The 21174-nt window shown below is 40.3% G+C and overlaps 1 protein-coding gene across 3 annotated transcripts in view; it reads right to left on the reverse strand.

The window, feature by feature from the left end:
- Positions 1-937: 937 nt before the first annotated feature.
- POGLUT3 (protein O-glucosyltransferase 3) overlaps positions 938-21174 on the reverse strand; it is a 28595-nt gene continuing 8358 nt past the window's right edge. For 2 of the 3 annotated variants that reach the window (XM_030332143.1, XM_030332141.1), the window contains exons 2-8: positions 16035-16232; positions 14288-14574; positions 10587-10803; positions 8911-9107; positions 6916-7110; positions 5497-5601; positions 938-3407 (exon numbers count right to left, since the gene is read on the reverse strand). In XM_030332143.1, coding sequence (XP_030188003.1) covers positions 3282-3407; positions 5497-5601; positions 6916-7110; positions 8911-9107; positions 10587-10803; positions 14288-14574; positions 16035-16119 — 1212 coding nt within the window. In that variant the 5' untranslated portion in view covers positions 16120-16232 and the 3' untranslated portion in view covers positions 938-3281. The remainder of the gene's footprint in view (positions 3408-5496; positions 5602-6915; positions 7111-8910; positions 9108-10586; positions 10804-14287; positions 14575-16034; positions 16233-21174) is intronic. The other variant, XM_030332142.1, reaches the window with a different exon arrangement.

Consider the following 21174-nt stretch of genomic DNA (forward strand, 5'->3'; position numbering starts at 1 on the left):
GAGGCTAGTTGAACCTGTCAGTTCTCGTTGCGATTGTTAAAGGCTTTGAGGCAAAGCATTTTGAAAGGGAAACCACAGTGTATTTCCGCGATTTGGGGCTAAACTTATTATAAAGCCTGGTCACTGCCTCCAAGGGCTTTAAGGATGTGGGAGAAATACACAAAAGCTTTCATATGTAAGTCATTTATTCATTTGTAAATAAGAAAACTGATCCTTCTAGCGATTTGGCATCTAGTGCTCAGGATCAAAAAGTGACACGTGTTTGTAATCTAATGAGATTTCTAAATGTAAGCTCTTTAGCTGGTAAATCCTAAACCTGTTTTATTTTTTAAATTGAGGTATAATTGACATATACATTAGTTTCAGGTGTACAACATGATTTCGTACGTGTATACATTTATTGCTAAGTGATCACTACAGTAAGTCGTGTATAACTTACTAAACCAGTATAACAACTAAACCAGTATAATGACGACCTAAACTAAGACATTGCACTTCTTGTTATTTTAACCTGGAATCAGAAAAATAATGGTGTCAAGCACAAATTTCTTTCCCCCTAATATTAGGGAAATCCCACTAGGGACTGAGTGGTGGTGATATAAATTTGGGTTCATTCACTCATAAAGACACAATAAAATTATAATTAGACCAACCCAGTTGCAGAAATACCAGGGCTATAGGTTGTTACAATCTTTTTTTTTTTTTTTTTAATATTTACTTATTTTTGAGAGAGGGAGAGGGAGAGGGAGAGAGAGAAGGGGTGAGGGGAAGAGAGAGAGGGAGACAGAATCTGAAACAGGCTCCAGGCTCCCAGCTGTCAGCACAGAGCCCAAGGCAGGGCTCTGATAACTCTTGACCTGAGCCTAAGTCGTCGCTTAACTGACTGAGCCACCCAGGCGCCCCACTTTCTTCAAAACAAAAGTTGTCTTTTTCAAAATATTATTTAGAAAATTTATTTTATTTAAAAGTGTATAAAATATGTCCCATGATACAAAATTCTAGACATAGTAGACTTAAAAACAGCATAATGGAAAATATAAATATCCATTTTCTTATATATATCTTTTGTGCACTTACAGTCTTTTCCTAGGTTTACATTTTTCTTTATTTTATAGTCTAATTCATACTTGCAGTAAAAACAAATATCATAGACAGGTATATAGCAAAAAAGTAAAAATTCCCTTCTCTCCGTCCCTTCAGATATTGGTAAATAAAATCTTTCCAAACTTTCAACCATACAAACATATTTTTGTTTTTTACATTCATGGTTTCACATTATACATGCTGTTCTGTAACTTACTTTTTCCACTGAATACTGTAATGGAAATCTTTCATGATAGTATGTTTAGAGATACTTCATTCTTTTTAATGGTTGTATTATATTCCTTTGTATATCATTATCTATTTGGCCAGTTCCTTCATGAAAGCTATTCAAGGTGTTTCCGACATTTTACTAATAAAAACAGTGCTGCAACAAATACCCTGGCAGCTTATTTAGACAAATGCACTTGCTATATTTACTTGCACATCCTTACAGTCCTCTTCTTTGAAATATCAGATTTTTTAAATGAAAGTTGAAGTATTAAAAATGACTAATGGATTATGTGGGTAATGTGTGAATTCGAAGGGAAAAATCATGGTTTTAGTAAAACTACTTTATTAGGTTATATTCATGTCCACAAACCAGAAAACCATTTAAGCTAACTTTGAGGGCTCCACTTAATTTCTTAAATACATCCTCTCTGTTCCACGCTCAGAGGCTGCCTGATGTATCTCAGTTCACTTTTCACTCTCAGTCTTGTTTGGCAGCTGGTGATAGATATTTAAAAAATTTAAGATGTTTTGAACAAGATGCCATCAGCCACAAGGAAGGAGCAGGGGTTGGTGGGCAGGGAGGTATGAGGGAGGGCAAATTTTCTTTCCATAATCTCGGCCTTGACAAACCCCAAACTCGGGGTACAATATATACAGGACATGGATTCATTAGGTTATGGTCCCAGTACAGCTTGCCCTGTGACCGTGTACTTGGGAACAACTGGTGGGTATTGGTTTTCCTTGGGTACTTGGCTTTGGTTACACTGCTCTTAAATATGGTTTTGCTTTTGTCTAGTTACACAATTCTGTGTTCTTCTTGACCTTCAGAAAAAGATATGACTACTTTAAAGTGGTTACATTACAGTGCTTTCCAGATTAAGTAAATATTTCAATGAGAGGAGTCAATATTTTTAGATTGGGAGGGTAGATAGCTCTTGCTTTGGGGAAGTGCTCATTAGCGACATGACCAATGACTCTTGGATGGGTGGTTTTACAAGGAGTGTGTAACGAAGTTCTGGGCGTTAAGTCTTAAGTCTTGACCCCGTCCAAAAAAGGCGAAGGAAATTTCAAAGTTTTTCTCTTAGCAGTGCCAAACCACTGCAACAGCAAGGATGCATTCAGGATGTTTGCCTTTCTTGTCAGCATATTAGTGAATTCCCAAAATACCAGGCTTATTACTGTTGCTTCTGGCAGATGTTTTCAAGTATCCTTTTATAGATTAAAAAAAAAAGTAAAGATCCCCACCTGACTATCGTTATCTTCCCTCTATTCAATAGATAGATAATGAATGGTTCCCATAGGATGTTCTCATGTACTTTAATAACCGTGTTGTCCTTGCTGGGTGTCCCACCCAGGTAGATTGGAAATTACTAGCTTACGACACAATTTCTCCTTAATTTTGTCCCAGGCTTCGGTAAAACTTAGCTAAAAAGATCCAAGTGAGCTTTAAGACAATACTGCCTCCCTAGTCTCCAAGCTACCTTTAATAAGGGAACCATCCGCTCCTCCCTTAACTGTTCTTATCAGACCTTCCAGGAGGGGGCTTGCCATTACTGAATGCCAAAAGCAGCCTGCAGGAGAAGAAATTACGCAATGAGACGGAAGGACCCTGCACAAGCATTTCTTCCTCATAACTGGAAGAGGAGGAGGGAAAGTGAACAAGGGGCAGGAACACACCAAGAAATATGGCGCCAACAGTTTCCTAGAGAGTGATATTTGGGCAAGCCTATCTACTATGACCCGCAAGTTTTCTTTTTAAAAAAACAAACTGATGCCGATGATAGCGGTTTTTACACAAAAGAAAATAACACTTAAAGACACATGTAATGCTGGCTCTCCTACTGCTCTATCCATGCACGTTAAGTCTCCTGAACTGCGCTCGACACAGGGTGGCCTCTACCTGAATGATCTGAACGCTTGCAGGCAACTCCCCGGCCACACACGCAGGGCTGTGAATGTGAGCTGACTTACAGCTCTTCTCTGGAAGGTCTTTCGCGGTGGCACTGGCACACGGACGTGTCATCACCAGGCTGAGCAACAAGTTCCATTCCGTCGCGTATTTCCGGTTTGCTGGACTGGCGCTCCGCATATTCCTGGAATGTGCGTGTGAAGGCAACTCAAAGATTAGTCCCCACGTCATCCCACTGGATCCTCCCTCCCTACCCCACTCACGCCATCCTTCCTAGCGGCTGTGTATCTTTAGAAAAAATTTCTTTCTTTTAACGTTTATTCATTTTTGGGAGACAGAGCACAAGCGAGGGAGGGGCAGAGGGGCAGGGAGACACAGAATCTGAAGCCGGCTCCAGGCTCCGAGCTGCCAGCACAGAGCCCCAGGAGGGGCTCAAACTCAAGAACTGTGAGATCATGACCGGAGCTGAAGTCCGACGCTTAACCGACTGAGCCACCCAGGCGCCCTAGTGCTGTGTATCTTGAGACTACAACCAAAGGTCTGGTTTATTCCAGTCCCAACTTCAGTTGTTACGGGTACTAAGTGCAATATTTCGTAATCTAACAAGGAACCCCAATCTATAATTTTCTGTGGACGTAGGAAGCCTCCACAAAAGGAGGTCAAGCCAGGCATCCCCATTTGAAATAACAGCACCTCTTGGCATTTACCCTCCACTGATGAATGAATAATTAAATGTGTTGAACACTCAAATCAACAAAGATGTTATGTATCTCAAAATAAAGTTGGCGGTCCCACACACCCTTCCCTTTAGGCTCAGGGCCACATATGTTTTGGCTACAGACCTGCGTGGTGTCCTCCTACTTGGCCACTGACTGAAATATTCCTAAAAATTAGACTTCCAGTTCAGTGGTTCCATATACGATGAGCCGGACATTCCTGGTGGGGGGCCCAACCCCAAAAAATACTGACACGAGTACAGGAACCAACTTAATAATTTAGGGTGAAAAACCCCTACTATTCAAGTTACAGGTAGACCAACAGAGGGTGCACGACTCATTTAAGGGAAAGGCTACTTTTAGTAAATAGTGTAATTTATCATTTTAATTTTTCTACGAGAGAACAATATCCCCCAGCATCTGAAGAAATGTACTTTTCTTTAAAAATTTTTTTTTTCAACGTTTATTTATTTTTGGGACAGAGAGAGAGACAGAGCATGAACGGGCGAGGGGCAGAGAGAGAGGGAGACACAGAATCGGAAACAGGCTCCAGGCTCTGAGCCATCAGCCCAGAGCCTGACGTGGGGCTCGAACTCACGGAACGCGAGATCGTGACCTGGCTGAAGTCGGACGCTTAACCGACTGCGCCACCCAGGCGCCCCGAGAAATGTACTTTTCTTCTGCCCACAGAAAAATAAGTTTAGGTTAAAAACAGAAGTATTATTTCTCTTTTTTTTTTCTTCCTGGTGAGATTTTACTGTGTAAAAACACAAGATAGGTACTCAAAGAACCAATCCTTGCATTTCCGTATTTTAGGCCTAAGGTGTTAGAACCATTAGAAATATATTTCATTTTGGGGTGCCGGGGTGGCTCAGTCGGTTACGGGTCTGACTTTGGCTCAGTTCATGATCTCACGGTTTGTGGGTTCGAGCTCACGTTGGGCTCTGTGCTGACAGCTCAGAGCCTAGAGCCTGCTTTCAATTCTGTGTCTCCCTCTCCCACTGGCACTCTGTCTCTCTCTTTCTCCAAAAATAAATAAAACATTAAAAAAAATGTAATAAATGCATTTCACTTGTTTGTTTTTTACAGCAAGCTAAATATTGGCTTTCCATCCTATACCGTGATACCAAAAGCATGAATCTTAAGTAGTAAGAACAAAGAGGCAGACACGTTGAGCAGAAAGAGATGTTCATGATCTCCAGTCCAACCCCCTTACTTTCTAGAGGAGGGAAGATATCCTCTGAGGTTCAGAAAATACCTAAACAAGGAATTCCACAAGGCACTTAATAAAAGCACTGCCAAGGTAGGGGGAGCTTTTCATCTAGATTTGGAAGGGCTCGGTGCACTGTTTTTCATAATACCGAGTGGAGATAAAAATACAGGGGCCACAAAAAGACTTAGCACTGATCCTGTCTTTCTGCGGGCTGGTGCTCGGCTTGGCCAGAGTTCCGTGGACTGACTCTCAGAACCCTATGAAGAAGTGAGGCACCCAGGCCCAGCATGGGGTCTGAGGATGCTCCCCCCCCACTCCCGGCAGGACGGTCCGAGGGCACTCACACGGAATACTCTGTAATAGTAGCAGTAAAGCCGGTGTGGCTGCAGCAGGTCCCTGGCGCTCAGCTGCCCTTCTTTGGCAATCTTCTTGGCTTCTTCATCATTTTCCTGAAAGGTTTAAAAAAACAACCACACGATAAATGAAAAGTACTCCTGTGACCACCCACCCTCCCAAAGAAGGCTACTGGTGAGTGTGAAGCAGGGCCGATGTCGGGTTAAATGTGAACAGCATGGAAGACCCGGAACAGGATGAAAACAGCCTCAGAACGAGGCTCTGAAAAATAGACGAGGTACTTTGCTAGACATCTGTTACACAGCAATGGTCACACGTGTTTGGACCCTGTTCCACTGGCTCAGAAGCTCCCCCCACCCCCTCCCGCCCCATACCTTCACCCAACATGCAGCTTCTCTTGTGTCTCCTGGCTCCCGAGGACATTTAGGGCTCATCCTCTGTTCCCGCATCCTAGCCTCTCTGCTTGGTATTAAAATGCAAACTGGAGTAGAATGAATCACTTTTTATGTTCTAACATCTCTTAAGAGCTCCATTTTAATTTGCAGTCAGAGCCCCAAAGTTGTTACCAAGCAGTACCCGTGAAAGTCTATCTTACTGCTGTAATAGTAAATTCGGCGATTGGTACCAGCAGGCTGTTCCTTCATTACCAGGAACACTCAGCATTCCTAATTATACTTTTGGAAAATAGCTAATATTCTACTCTGCTGCCCACAGGAAAAGCCACTGGCAAGCAATCCTTTTTATTAAAGGTCACAAAAATGATTCTGCCTCGGGCACCCACTTATTTGCATACCCAAACACTGCTTCTCAGAAACTTAGAACAAAATCTTATAAAGAAAGGGTAAATTTCTAGAGCTTCATAATAAAACAGAACAGCTTTTTAATACTTTTTCTTTAAAAAATATGAAAACAAATCATATTTTATGGAAAACTTGTAATTCTTGGGATGTTGTATAGCATGCATCGATTGTGCCTTTTTCCTAACTGGGAACAAGAAAAGAGCATCGTAATTGCTTTTAATGTCTTCTTGTGCATAAAGCACTCTAACCCTGGGATTTTCAATCAGCGATTTGCATTCGGTGTGTTTTTGCTTGATTAGTGTGTGTATGCATGAATAGTGATTCCTTCAGAAAAATCTACATTCTATATAACACTGTTATATTCTATATTATACATTCCATATAACATTGGACTTCCAACTCTTCTAAAAATCCTCAAAAATGTTGATAAAGGGTATTAAAATGACCTCAATGTTGATTCTTTAGCTATTTCAAGGGAACAAAAGTTCCAGAAAATAACATTTCTCTGACTAAATTATGTCAAGGTAAATTGCATCATGATGGAACTCATGTAAATAACATTGGTAAGTGTGTTATCACCTCAAGAAATTAAAACTCCAGAAAGCGTACCTTGGCCCACTTAATTTTCTCTAGTAAATCACTAAGATTTCTTTTAATTGGGACATAATGTTTCCAAGGCTTTAGTGCCATATAGAAATGTTCATAGTATGTTGAGTCCTGCTTCAGAACCAGACTGTCACCCAGCATGAGGTACGGATATCTATACGCAGCCACAGTCCCATCCACATTCACTTGATACTTGTACTAAAAGATTAAAACAAACATAAACAAAGAAGAAATTTAACAGCCATTTGCTTCACTTCTGATTGTCATCAACACCATAATACTAAATATAAAGCAGTTATTTTCCATGTTCCAATTTCACTGTTTAAAAGTTATACACTTCATTTTGTAATTCACATTTTCTCTTTGTATTAAAATCATAAGCAGCCTTTAGCACATCGATTTTAGGAAATACAATGCAATGGGGTGTCTGGGTGGCTCAGTCGGTTAAGCATCCAACTCTTGATCTGGCTCAGGTGATGATCTCACAGTTCGTGAGTTCGAGCCCCCCATCGGGCTCTGCACTGATAGCACAGAGCCTGCTTAGGATTCTTTCTTTCCCTCTCTCTGCCCCTCTCCCACTCGTTCTTTTTCTCTCAAAAAGAAAATCTTAAAAAAAAAGAAATATAATGTATTTAAGGATAAGATAATCAATAGTTTTAGGAAATAATTTAGGAAATAGGAGTACCTTTTTCAACTCTATGTAATGGGGATTCAGATTTCTGTGACCAGGGAGGAAAATGTTTCAAAAGTTCTATGTTTGGGGTGCCTGGGTGGCTTACTCGGTTAAGCGTGAGATTTCAGCTCAGGTCATGATCTCATGGCTCATGAGATCGAGCCCCAGGTCAGGCTCTGTGCTGACAGCTCAGAACCTGGAGGCTGCTTCTGATTCTGTGTCTCCCTCTCTCCCACTTGCACCCTGTCTCTCTCAAAAATAAATAAACATTAGAAAAAAAATTTTTTTATTTTCTAGGTTTATTAAAACTGACTTCTGGTAACAATTTACACTTTCATGTATACCTAATTTCCCTTGTTCCTTATACCTACATAAGTATGAAAAAGGAAAGTGTTACCTCCAGAAAGCTCAATTTTAGAGTTGAGCACATAGAAATGTGGAGAAGTTCATGGACTAGTGTGATGGCTTGCGACACAATATGTACTCGGTTTACATATTTGCTGGATTAATAAGGCTTGGTTTACATTTCAAAATCACTTTTCATAGGAATTAAACCTCACTTGATCATAATAATGTGAAGCACATATTATGATACCCTCTCTTCCCCCCCTTCTTTTTTTTTTTTTACAAATGAGAAAACTGGTGTTCAGATAAATTTATAAACCTCTATTCTTTGAGTTCAAATCCAATGTTTTTTTCATTCTATCGTACCGATATGAACAGGATGTACTCACAGATTTGGTAATTAATTTTTTCTTAAGTAACTGGTACCAAAGAGTTTTCTAGCCAGTCAGATTCTGTCATACTGTTCACATCTCTATCCTTTGGGCCTCATGACAGTGCTCTGAAGGAGCAAGGCAGGCATCTTGCATGTTTAGGGGCGCTAAGAGATGAAGGTCCCACAGTTAATGGCAGAGGCAGGACGCGTACCATAGTTCCATACTTATATGGAGTTTATACTCTTTCTGTTTACAAAAGGCATTTAAGATCACTTTATGTAAAAGGTATTTATAGTCCCAGCTTATAAAATAAGTCTAAACAAGAAAAAAACAGATAAATAAATGCACCCAAAACCCCAGGTTAATCCTCGTACTATAGTATTAAATACAGTCCTGGCCATTGGGTAGACAGAACCAACAAAAACAAAAATACCAAAAAGGAGACCACAATGAATGCTCTAATTCCCTATTCTTGGAAGGGAGAAAGTAAGAAAGTGTGGGTGTACCAGCTCAAAAGACTGGAGAAATCTGCCCACCCAGTGATTTGGTAGACTTTTAATGCAAGTTTATCACTTCATATTCATACAGGAAGACATAAACGCATACCTTAAAGAAATCAAAGAAACCTATCAATTTAGCTTTTCCAAGCTCCTTTTCTTTCTCTTGGAAAAAGAAATATCCTGTAATTCCTGCATCTAGGAGCTCTGGGTTTTCCTTGGACATCTGTACCAACTGGAGTCTCTCTTCTCGGCTATCTCTACCTCTGAAGAAAGCTTTTTCTGTTTTATTGATCCAGGAAGGCCCTAGAGGTTTGAAGCCATAAAAAAATATGATTATGAGTTTGACATTTATAAAAATGGTAAGCATAATCATCTTTAATATACCATTGTCATTTAAGATGTTAAAGCTCTTTTATCATCAACTCATCTTCTAAAGTAAGGTGCTGTTTCCAAAAAATAGGGGATTGAGTACCTTCCTGAGATACTTTCCAGTTTAGACTTTCAAAAACAGCCCTTTTATCTGCTGTATCACATAAAAGAATTCTCTCATTTCTCCTATTTGTCTACCTGTGAGAGCTCACTCAAATGCTAGAGTGTCTGTTGTATGACTTTAGGAGTTATCCAAAATAACGCTGGATCAAGTTCAAAGCGAAAAACATTCAGCGACTTGGCCACTCACCCAGGCATTAGCTTCTTCCATCCTTTGTGCTTCACAATAAAAAATGAGCTAGGCTTTTGTTCTTAGACTGGGTGACCAGAACAAACTATATAACTAGGTAACACCCACATCTTTAATCCTTAGGTTGCTCAGATTTTTGAGCACATCACCTTTGAATACAGGGAGGATTGTCTAATATGCTCTGAAATCAAAATATATATATATATAACTCAACTATATGCATGTGTGTAAATATGTGTGTGTGTGTGGGGGGGGGGGTTCTTTCCCGAGAGGGAAATATTCTAGAAGAATTAACTAAATCTGTTTCTATGATTCTAAACAGAGGTCATTAGTTAACACCTGTTACTCTTCTAAGGGATAAATTGTAAAACATACAAACTGGAGAGGGTCACTCTCTTTAATATTTTAGTACACTTCTCAAGAATTCACTGTTACCAAATAAAAAGTCAGTTTTGAACCCATGTTATCTTCAGGTAGTTTGCAAAGAGTCTTCGGTCGCATCTGACAAATAAGTCCACCAAATCACAATAAATGGGAACAGAGTTTATAAAGACAGGCAGGGTTAGGCAGGGTTTATTCTACTCAGGGAGTCTGGTTTAATAAAAAGTTGTGTTGGGCCATAAAATGTAAGGCCATCAAATGGGAGTGGGGGAGGGGCAGAAAGAATTCAGGTTTTAAAGGATCAAGTAAGGCAGAAGGAAGAAATGAGAAAATTCCTCAGTACATGATGGAGGGAATAATATCCAAATAACACTGCTGTAACAATTCTCTTACATCCACATATAATTTTATATTTTTCAAAATGCTTTCTGGCTCCATCCAGCAATATAAAGGCACTGGAGTCAGAATTAAGTGACGATTTTACCAAATATATATTTTCAAATGGTATTTACAAAGGACCAACTCAAAGGAGACCCAGTTACGGCAGGTCTGGATTTTACTAGTCCAACCCATACATCTAAGTTTTGGATTAGAGGAATCCTACACTGCCCTTTTTTTCTCGGTTAGAAAAGAAGAATGATGGTTATTTAAATATATACCTTTATTCTCTCTGGTTGAACACTCCCTTTTACCTCTGTCTTCGAGAACAAACTTTTATTTACCTGTATTTCCTTGAATAGAGAGGAGATCATTTGTGACACCCCTCATTGCTTCCAGTGTGGAGTGGGAGATGTCATATGTTGGAAGGATAATGTCTCGTGAATCCAGGGAGCCGCACCACGAAATGATAGGCAAAGGGCCAGGGGTTTCATTGACTTTTCGGTGCTCCAGAGGCCAATCGCCAAGATTAATATAAAATTCTATATCGGGGAGAAGGACCTAAATAAACAAAAGATGAAACATCAGTTCTGCAAAGACCTCAGTTTTGGGTACTAAATGCTTCTGTTCTTTGGCTTTTTAAAATATGTCTGGCAAAAGTGAACATTTGGAAAGAGTAGAGGCGAGAAAATTGCCTGTCAGTCATCAGCAGTATCAGAAAATCGAGGGTGAGGATGGTAGATGGCAAATTCATGTAACCAGGAGTAAGCTCCTTCTGTCCAGAGATGGTGTTTCAAATCGCTTAGTATCAGGGCACCTGGCTGGCTCAGTCGGTGGAGCGTGTGACTCTTGATCTTGGGTCGTGAGGTTGAGCCCCATGTTGGGCATAGAGATTACTTAATAAAAATATAGATAAATTATCAAAATTGCTTACTGTTCTAGCAGTGGACATGGTATAGAACAGTACAAATAGGGGCGCCTGGGTGGCGCAGTCGGTTAAGCGTCCGACTTCAGCCAGGTCACGATCTCGTGGTCCGTGAGTTCGAGCCCCGCGTCGGGCTCTGGGCTGATGGCTCAGAGCCTGGAGCCTGTTTCCGATTCTGTGTCTCCCTCTCTCTCTGCCCCTCCCCCGTTCATGCTCTGTCTCTCTCTGTCCCAAAAATAAATAAACGTTGCAAAAAAAAAAAAAAAGAACAGTACAAATAAAGGGCTTCAAGAACTCTTTCTGCCAGCTGCCTACTAAAGAATTGACAAGGTTAGACCCAAGCCCTTGTTTTCCTTGAGTATCAAACCTCCATGTCACGTCTACCTTTGCTTCCGGAATCTGCCACTCCGTGGCCATCTCCGCGGTCGATGCCTTGTTTAGGCTCTTCCCATCTCTTGCCTAGAATGGTGCAGTAGCTTCCTCACTAGGTGTTCTGCTCGAGGCTCTCCCCACTCTGATTAGCTCTCACTTTGCTGCCTAAATGTCTAAAACCCAAATTCATGTTACTAGAAGCTTAAGAGAACCTTAAGCCCACAGGACAAGGTGTAAACTGTCTGGCTAGAAGGCAAGGCCTGTTATCTCGTTCCAGCTAAGCTATAAGCCTCACCTTCCACCCGAGAAGGTGCCGGTCAACTTCAGGCTGCTCTCTGAAAACGCCAGCCACTCTGCTATGCAATTCCCTTCCCACTTGGAATATTCTTCTCCTCCTTATTCACTTGGTGGTCTCCTTTCTCATCCTTCAAACTCAGACCTGATGTTACCTCCTCTATGACTCCCCCTCCTCAGACATTTTCACCCTGGGCACCTACTTTCCTTACAAGCTACCATGATGAAGTACAATTTGTTTATATCCATACACCACTCCAGCTTCCAAATAACAAAACAAGTCCCACCAGAGCAGGCTGCTCGAAGTCCAGAGATGAGTCTCATTTGTCTTGGATTTCTTCCCAGCCACTGGGCAAAGAACCCAGAACAAGAGGGAAGGGCCAGGGATGGGACTACTCAACCTCATGCTTCCCCACTATTGTTTATAAACTCATTAACAAACTCCACACCTAAATAAATAAATAATAAAATAAACCAAAAAAACCTAAAACAAACAAAAACACACAAAACACAAAACAACAACAACAACAAACTCCATACCAGAAGTTCTCACTATAGAACAGGGTTTCTTCATCTCAGCAGTATTGACATTTTGGTCTGGGTAGTTGTTTGCTGTAGGCAGTTCTGTGCATTGTAAGATGTTGACCAGTATCCATGGTCTCCACCCACTAGACGTTAGTCGCAACCCCCAAGTTGTGGCAATGGAAACTGTCTCGAGACTTTGCCAAATGTCCTCTAAGGGGCAAATTAATCACTAGGAAAAACCACTGCTCTAGAGGCAGCAACATGAGTACAAGGTAGGACACAGGGCAGGGTGGACTGGTGGGCGGTAGGCCAGGAAGAAAGGACCACCTTTGTGATCAGGTACCTGCGATGCGCTCATACCGTGGGCGAGTGCGGAGCGGGGAGGAGGCTGCTATTTAAAATAAGAAGCGATTGGGGCACCTGGGTGGCTCAGTCGGTTAACCATCTGACTTCGGCTCAGGTCATGATCTCACGGTCCGTGAGTTCAAGCCCCACGTCGGGCTCTGTGCTGACAGCTCAGAGACTGGAGCCTGCTTCGGATTCTGTATCTCCCTCTCTCGTTGACCCTACCCCGTTCATGCTCTCTGTCTCAAAAATAAATAAACATTAAAAAAATAAGATAAAATAAGAAGTGACTGCAGCCACACATTCAGCACACTTGGGAAAGTGTGTAACTCGTATCACCCAAGTTGGCTTTTGGTTTAGACAACTACCTTGACAATCTTGAGTGGGAAAGGTAGAAAAACTCCCATCCTCACCCTTCACTCTGCATGGTCAGGAAGCAGGAGGAACAAAAGGCAATTTGAAGTCTGATTCTGATTAATATAGGCATGTCTATTTTTATTTATTTGTTTGTTTGTTTGTTTAAAGTTTACTTACTTATTTTGAAAGAGAGAGTGAGCATGAGTGGGAGAGGGGCAGAGAGACAGGGAGATAGAGAATCCCAAGCAGGCTCTGCACTGTCAGTGCTGAGTCCGACACAGGGCTTGAACTCACCAACCACGAGATCATGACCTGAGCCGAAACCAAGAGTCTCTTAACCAATTGGGCCACCAGGTGCCCCCAGGGATGTCTATTTTTAAATGTTAGCATTTTTGTTTGGTTGGCTTTTACTACACAATGGTACAAAATAACCTCTCTGTTACTAGAACCATCAACAAAACGTGCCATGCATACTATCTTTTCGAGATGGTTAGGATAAAACAAGGAAAAGTGGTCTAAGTTCAAGTCATTTTGAGGTAATAAGAAACAAAAGAGCTGCAGAAAGTGAAATCTGAATGGAGGGAGAACTACAAGAAGTGACCTTGGGGCTAAAAATGTTTGGGAGTCCACGAAAGCATTGGGAGTTTTATGCAGGGCCTACTTACCTGGGATGGGGGCTCAAGCCATTTAATTTAAATATTAAAGGAAAGAAAGATCCATAAAAGGGGAGAACTGATGAACACTCAGGTGGTGGACATCTTAGCTACACATTTGCAAGGCCAGAAGCCATTTCTATCCTTTGCCACTGTTATTCCAGGCATCGCAATGTTACAACTACATAATTAAACTACAGTTGACCCTTGAACAATGCAGGGGTTAGGGGTGCCAATCCCCACACAACCTAAATTTTGTGTATAAGATTAGACTCCCCCAACACTTAACAACTAATAGCCTACTGTTAACTGGAAGCCTTACCGATGACATAGCTGTTGATTAACACATACTCTGTATGTTATATTATATACTGTGCTCTTCCAATAAAGTAAGCTAGAGAAAATAAACTGCCATTAGGAAAGTCATGAGGAGGACAAAATACACTTAGAGTACTGTACTGTATTTATTTAAAAAAAAAATCCATGTATAAGTGGACCCACGCAGTTCAAACCCATATTGTTTAAGGGTCAATTATATATTGTTTTTAGAACCAATGAGTTCATGCTCTCATACCTTTCTTGCCAGTGACAGCAAAATCTCATCTGAGAACATTTTGAAGTCTGTGTATTTCCCTAAAGATCTCCGGTAGATGTGGTTGTTGAGAATCGTGTAATGGACAATGGCACCCCTTTCATCCCCAAACCTTTTCGGAACTTCATTTAACATCTGCTGGAGATTGATGCTGGGGAAAGAAGTGAAATCTTTTGCAATCTGTGGTTCCTTGGCTGGACAAGACAGAGTTTTTTGCCAGGCCTGAGGATCCTCTTCTGGACACTCACAGTACTCGTGGTACACTGGTCCTAGGGAAGGCAAAACATGTGTAATGCCATGCTCCATTAACAAGCACCACAACACAGGGAGTTGTTTCTGCCCCTGATATGAACGTGGGATGATTTCTTGGTGAATTCTAAGGTTATCCAGATGGGGATAATCTGCCCTAAACAAGTCAGTGGTGAAAGCAGTTATGTCAGAGTCCCATGCTTCCATTTTCATCCCCATCTTGTACACCTCTAGACGACCTACAGAGCATATGCTCTCTCCCCATATCACCCACTCTCAGCCAACTAGCTGCTGAATTCAGTTCTAGTGCGTTATAAGTGCCTGGAGAACATAAAACAACTTACCTTTTAGCAAAGAAAAAGAGAATGTATTGCTTTTGAGGCATTATTATATAGTAGGGGTGGTGACTTTTTTAAAGACAAGATGGAGAATCTCTAAATCTCTAAATCACTGAATCTCTAAAATCATTTCCGTCAACACATCTCAGAGAAGAAATATGTAACCCAGGGGTATCTGGCAGTGTAATTTTCTTCTTTGTTTTCTTTTTTTAAGTTTATTTATTTATTTTGAAAGAGAGAGATTGAGCACAAGCAGTGGAGCGGCAGAGAAAGAGGGAATCCCAAGTAGGCTCTGCAATGTTCGTTTAGAGCGAGACGCAGGGCTCAAACTCACAAACCACGAGATCATAATGTGAGCCGAAATCCAGAGTCAGATGCTTAACCAACTGACCCATGCAGGTACCGCCCCGGCAGTGTAATTTTTAAAAAAGAATTTAAATTTTATACCCAGCCATAAGTATAAAACTTCTCTGAGGACTCATTTTAAAAGAACCTTATACAAATTTTACATTTTACTTCAGAATATATTTATATTTAACTTAACATAAAAATTTATAACAAACGATTGTGTTTCTTGACTATTTCTACTTCCGACCAAGGTGAGTAATATGGATTTACCACTGAAACTATCAAGAAACAGGCAAAATACATGAAACAGTTTTTTAAGCCACCAGACATGAGGCAGTAAAGGACACTGAGTCTGACAAATAGGAAGGAGATGAGATAAAGCCCACAATTCCTAAGGTTACTGCTTAAGGGAGTTTCTAGGTTATGGAAACAGGGGGAGAAATATAGGTTGAGCCCAGCAATCTCACCGAGTTGAGGGGACAGAGCAGAGTGTCCAGGGAGAACAAGGCAGCTAGAATTTATAGGGCATAGTCTATGAAAGGGGAGAACTATGCCGAAAGAAAACTCCAGAGATCTGCAAAAGGTTCCCCCTCAAGTATTTAGGGTTTCTGAAGTGTGTATATAAGTGAGGAAAGGATCCAAGGCAGGGAAAGAACCAGTCAGAATGAGCTCCAGGAGGTATGCATACAATGTTTACTCTGTTGTACATGACTTCAAGGTCATCATAACCCATTTTGAAACGCATGGGGTCTACACATATAAGGCTGGCTCTGCACTGTATAATAATCACTTACCTTTCAAAATATAGGGAGACTGAGCCACATGTTCATCACCATAAAGGACCTCTATCTTCAGCCCTTCACTGACAGTTTCATACATCCTATATCGCACCAAAAATGTCCCATCATTCCTGTCCAAAGGTTTGGGGACGTGAATCCGGACTAACTCTTTAGGTGAAAGAGATTTGATTACTACCTTGAAAAGTGTTTGACCTGAAAGAAAAATATATATATACGTAACGCTACTATTTCATGGTTATTTTGTCTTATCAATTATTGGATAGGTGTCTCTATACTGAAGTTACTTTTTTCTATACCATCAATTGTAAACAAAAGTTTTAGTGTGGAAGGTCCTTGAGACCAGGAACAATGTCTGGGTTATGCCTGGAAACCAAGTATCTAAGTCAACATTTGATTCATTAGTCATTCAATAAAGACTTACTGAATGAACAAAATCAATACATTAAAAAAAGCAAAGAAGAGAAGAACTTTTTGTCTATTTGCTCTTTTTTCCTTTGTGTGGGTTTAAAACAGTTCAGGTATTTAAAAATCCATAAACTCCTAGAATGACAGGGCTCTATCACGATCCAACTTTCTCCTGGTAAAATATACACCAGCTTTCTTGTAAACCATGTGCATACCAGATAACCCTCATTTCTGAGGAAATTTCCCGTTTGTTAACCCAAATTTCTAGCTAGACTTCTAAGTTTATTTCCCTAAATAGAGATTATAGCTAGTTAGTAGACTGTGCACAAATATCACTCACACACTTAAACACACACACACACACACACACAATTTTCACACACGTTTGTAAATGCTAGAGTTTACTTCTCTAAGCTTTTTTCCTCAGGTTGAAATGAAAGTTATCCTAGGATGATCTAACATCCTTTTCAACTCCAAAATTCTGTGGGTTTTCTATTCCAGAGTAAATAACACATGCTTAGTAAACCTCCCCTTCTCTTTTTGTAGTATACTGACTGATTTAGACTTTGAAACAATACTGTTGTGATTAATATCACCGTGATCCAGGGATAAACACTGCAGTATCTTTCTTGAGAGAGTCTGCAGAACAGGGCAGATCTGATCCCCAGGAGCTTTGAGAATAAAGATCAGTTAATGTCCTCACCACAGTTAATCACTATATCAAAGGCAAATGTGTAAAAAAAAAAAAAAAAAAAAAAGTGGTGAATCCTCTGAAATTCACAGCCCTGGAAAAAAATAGTGGTGACCAAAGTAGTCTTTGATCCCACATCTATCATAGTATGAAATTAAGCATATTTAATATATGTGTTTTTGAAATTACTGAAATTCTAAATCTAGTGAGTGAAGTTTCTAGTTTCTTTTGATCTTCAAGGGTTTTACTTTTTCCTGTGGGTCAGGAGAGGTGTCCCTCAGTCTCTTCAGTTTGTAATAGTAATGTAGTATCTGACATCTTGCTATTCAATTTTACTATTTTATTTTAGCATTGAAATGAGTGTGATAAAATTATGAAAGCAATCTGATAAAATAAATGAACTATAACCAACATAGGGAATGTTGTAAGAAAAAAGGAAAGAATTTAGTGTGAAATTATTTAAAATGTTAGCCATTTACCTGAAATGCTTAAATGAAGCATATTAGTTATTGCTTTCATGTTATTTCTCACTTGGTTTTATTTTTATTTTTTTAAATGACTTTTTAAAAATGTTAATTTATTTTTGAGAAAGAGAGAGAGACAGAGACAGAGACAGAGCGTGAGCACAGAAGGGGGCAGACAGAGAGGGAAAGAGAGAATCTGAAGCAGGCTCCAGGCTATCAGCACAGAGCCCAATGCGGGGCTCAAACTCCTGAACTGTGAGATCATGACCTGAGCTAAAGTCAGATGCTCAACCAACTAAGCCACTCAGGTGCCCCTCTCACTTGGTTTCAGAAAGACAATGCAGTGTGGCAAACTGAAAATCAGGCAGGCAGAGCCTGGGAACTAGGAGGTAATTTCCATTATATTCTCCCCAAATAGGAAACAGAAAAGCTTTGTCTCTTGATCAAAGAGTCCTGTTCTCCACAAATTTATGATTTTAAATAAACAAAACAGATATAAGAGAAACATATTAGTGACTGTGTGATCTTTTTGGAAAAAACAGATTTACAGAAAAAAAAAAACAGCTCCAAAGTGCTTCCTTATTTTTAAATTCAAAGAATTGGACTAGATATTGTCTTGTCTCTTCCAACTATAAAATTTGTCTCTGAAATAGCATTTAAACATTCCATTTCAAGATATATGTATAAAAATAAAATGTAGCCATTTTTAATATTTTAATGTTCAGCTATGTTTATAGTAATCTTACATGCCTGTGTCATTGTTGGCATGATATTAATGCTGGAATCAACACAATATAACAATGGCCAGGACTGAAATAGAAATAAGCAGTTTTAACCTCATAAAAGAGAAAATGAGGGGTGCCTGGGTGGCTCAGTCAGTTAGGCATCTGACTTTGGATCAGGTCATGATCTCACGGTTCACAAGTTCAAGCCCCACATCAGGCTCTCTGCTGTCAGCACAGATCCTCTGTCCCCTTCCGTCTCTGCCCCTCCCCAGCTTGTGCTCCCTCTCTCTCTCAAAAGTTAATAAACATTAAAGACAGAGAGAGAGAGAGAGAGAGAGAATTAGAAGAGGGCACTTTGAAATTGCTTCAATGGAAGGAATGTGAATTCTCATTGGCCCCAGGCACCAACATACTGAACAGACTTCAAGCCGAGCTTGAATTTTCCTACTTCACAAATTCAGACTTTAAGAGAGTGAGTTAAATGAGGCTGCAGGGTCCATGGACACCAAAGGAGATTCACAGGATCAAAGCCTTGTATCATTGGAATCAGAGCTTCTGAAGGCTTTTGGTTTGGAAAGGAATACTTTTTTTCAATCACTTACTTAGCATTTATTATGTGCCAGTGCCCGAGCTGGAGATCTTCATTTGCATTTTCTACGTTCTTTATTTCCTACAAGAATTTGTAAGGTGGGTATTGTCAGCCTCATTTTACAGATCAGGAAACCAAGACTCCAAGAGGATAAGTAACCTGACCAAAGTCACCTATGTTAGGTAGGAGAGCCAGCTTGAATCCTTCTTTCCAAGCCCCTCCTGAATCCACCTGGTCACGCTATGTAAGGTTAGCATATTGGTCTGCAGAATTCAGACTTGGAGGAATAACCTCCAGAGCTCCTGGTACAATGGAGTCACTGCCTCCCGTTTTGTTCAGGAAGATTACGAAGGCTCGACAGCTGGAACGAGTGTCAACCCCGTATGGCCAAGGGAACAGAGTGCCAGAAGGCCAAGCTGTTTTGCCTTGAGGCTAAACGTAATCTTCCAAAAATGTCTGGCTGTCTGCTGACCATGGATGCTCTCCAGGAACTTGCTGAAAACTGATGCAGGACAATCATCTCACGGGAGATTTGATTAGACGGAAAGAGCATGCATGGATGTGTACCTTGGCTCTGACGCTTAATGGCTGTGGGGCCACAGGCAAAACATTTTAGCTTCATTGAGCCTCAGTTTCTTACGTGTAAAGCGGAGAGAATAGTACCTATCCTTCTTATCTCATAAGATGATTAAGGAGAACAAATTAAACATGACACAGTTTAAAACACTAAAGTGCTACCCAAGTAGGAGGTAAGATTATTTTCTGAATATACTATTACTGGTGAAGGTAAAGGAGGACTGAGTAGAAAGTGAGTATTTGTATCCAGCCATCTTGGGATATTCCAACCACCCTGCCTCCACCCTTTCCTTTCTTTTCTCTACAGTATTTACTGAGCATCTCTGCCAGGCATTATATCAGATGCTGGGAATGTAACAATGTTAACAGGTTTTGCCTACGTTCAGAACAGAAGGAAATACTCAATTTAAGTCAGAAGGGAGTAAAAATACACATGAAAGATAGCTCCTTTCCCCTTATCCAAGGTCACAGACCCTCTAATTTCTCTCTTTGGATTCCAGTTTGAAATCCTTTGCTTAGACCATTCAAGATCACATGTTTGTTATCTAGGTACCTGGAGATACACAGCATAATAACAATATTCAGACAAATATGACTGTTAAATGGGAGTAATAATTATTAAGGGAATCTTGGTAAGTCATGTAAGAAAGTCTAAATCTTGAGAGGAAAATTGCCTCAAGGTGACTAGGTGGCTCAGTTGGTTGAGCGCTCTTTCTTTTAAAAGCATTTTATTGCCATCCTTATTCACATATTTTTTTTTAATTTGAATTTTAGTTTACCTTACAATACTGGTTTCAAGAGTAGAATCAGTGATTTATCACTTACATACAATAGTGAGAGCTCATCATGACAAGTGCCCTCCTTAGTACCCATCACTCATCTAGCCCATCCCCCACCTGCCTCCCTCCATCAACCCTCAGTTTATTCTGTCATTAAGAGTCTCTTGTGATTTGTTACCCTCTCTTTTCTCCTGCCCCAACCCTGTATGTCCATCTGTTTTGCTTCTTAAATTCCACATATGAGTGATATCACATGGTATTTGTCTTTCTCTGATTAACTTTTTTTGCTTAGCATAATATATTCTAGTTCCATCCACATCATTGCAAAAGGCAAAATTCATTCTTTCTGGTGGCTGAGTAATATTCCATTGTGTATGCGCGCGTGTGTGTGTGTGTGTGTGTATAATACCACACTTTCTTTATCCATTCACTAGTCGATGGACATTTGGGCTCTCTCCATAGTTTGACTATTGTTGATAATGCTGCTATAAACACTGGTGTGCATGTACCCCTCTGAATCTCTATTTTTGTATTCTTTGGGTAAATACCTAATACTGCAATTGCTGGATCGTAGGGTAGTTCTATTTTCAGTTTTTTGAGGAACCTCCATACTGTTCTCCAGAGTGGCTGCACAAGTTTGCATTCCCACCAAGAGGGTTCCCATTTCTCTGTATCCTCACCAATACCTGTTGTTTCTTGTGTTAATTTTAGCCATTCTGAAAGGTGTGAGATGATACAAATCACATCGTGATTTGTTTTCCTGATGATGAGTGATGTCGGACATCTTTTCTTGTGTCTGTTAGACATCTGGATGTCTTCTCTGGAAAAGCATCCGTATCTTCTGCCCATTTCTTCACTGGATTATTGGAGGGGGGGTGTTGAGTTTGCTAATTTCTTTCTAGATT

This window comes from Lynx canadensis, chromosome D1 (assembly GCF_007474595.2).
Source record: "Lynx canadensis isolate LIC74 chromosome D1, mLynCan4.pri.v2, whole genome shotgun sequence".
Taxonomy (NCBI): Eukaryota; Metazoa; Chordata; class Mammalia; order Carnivora; family Felidae; genus Lynx; species Lynx canadensis.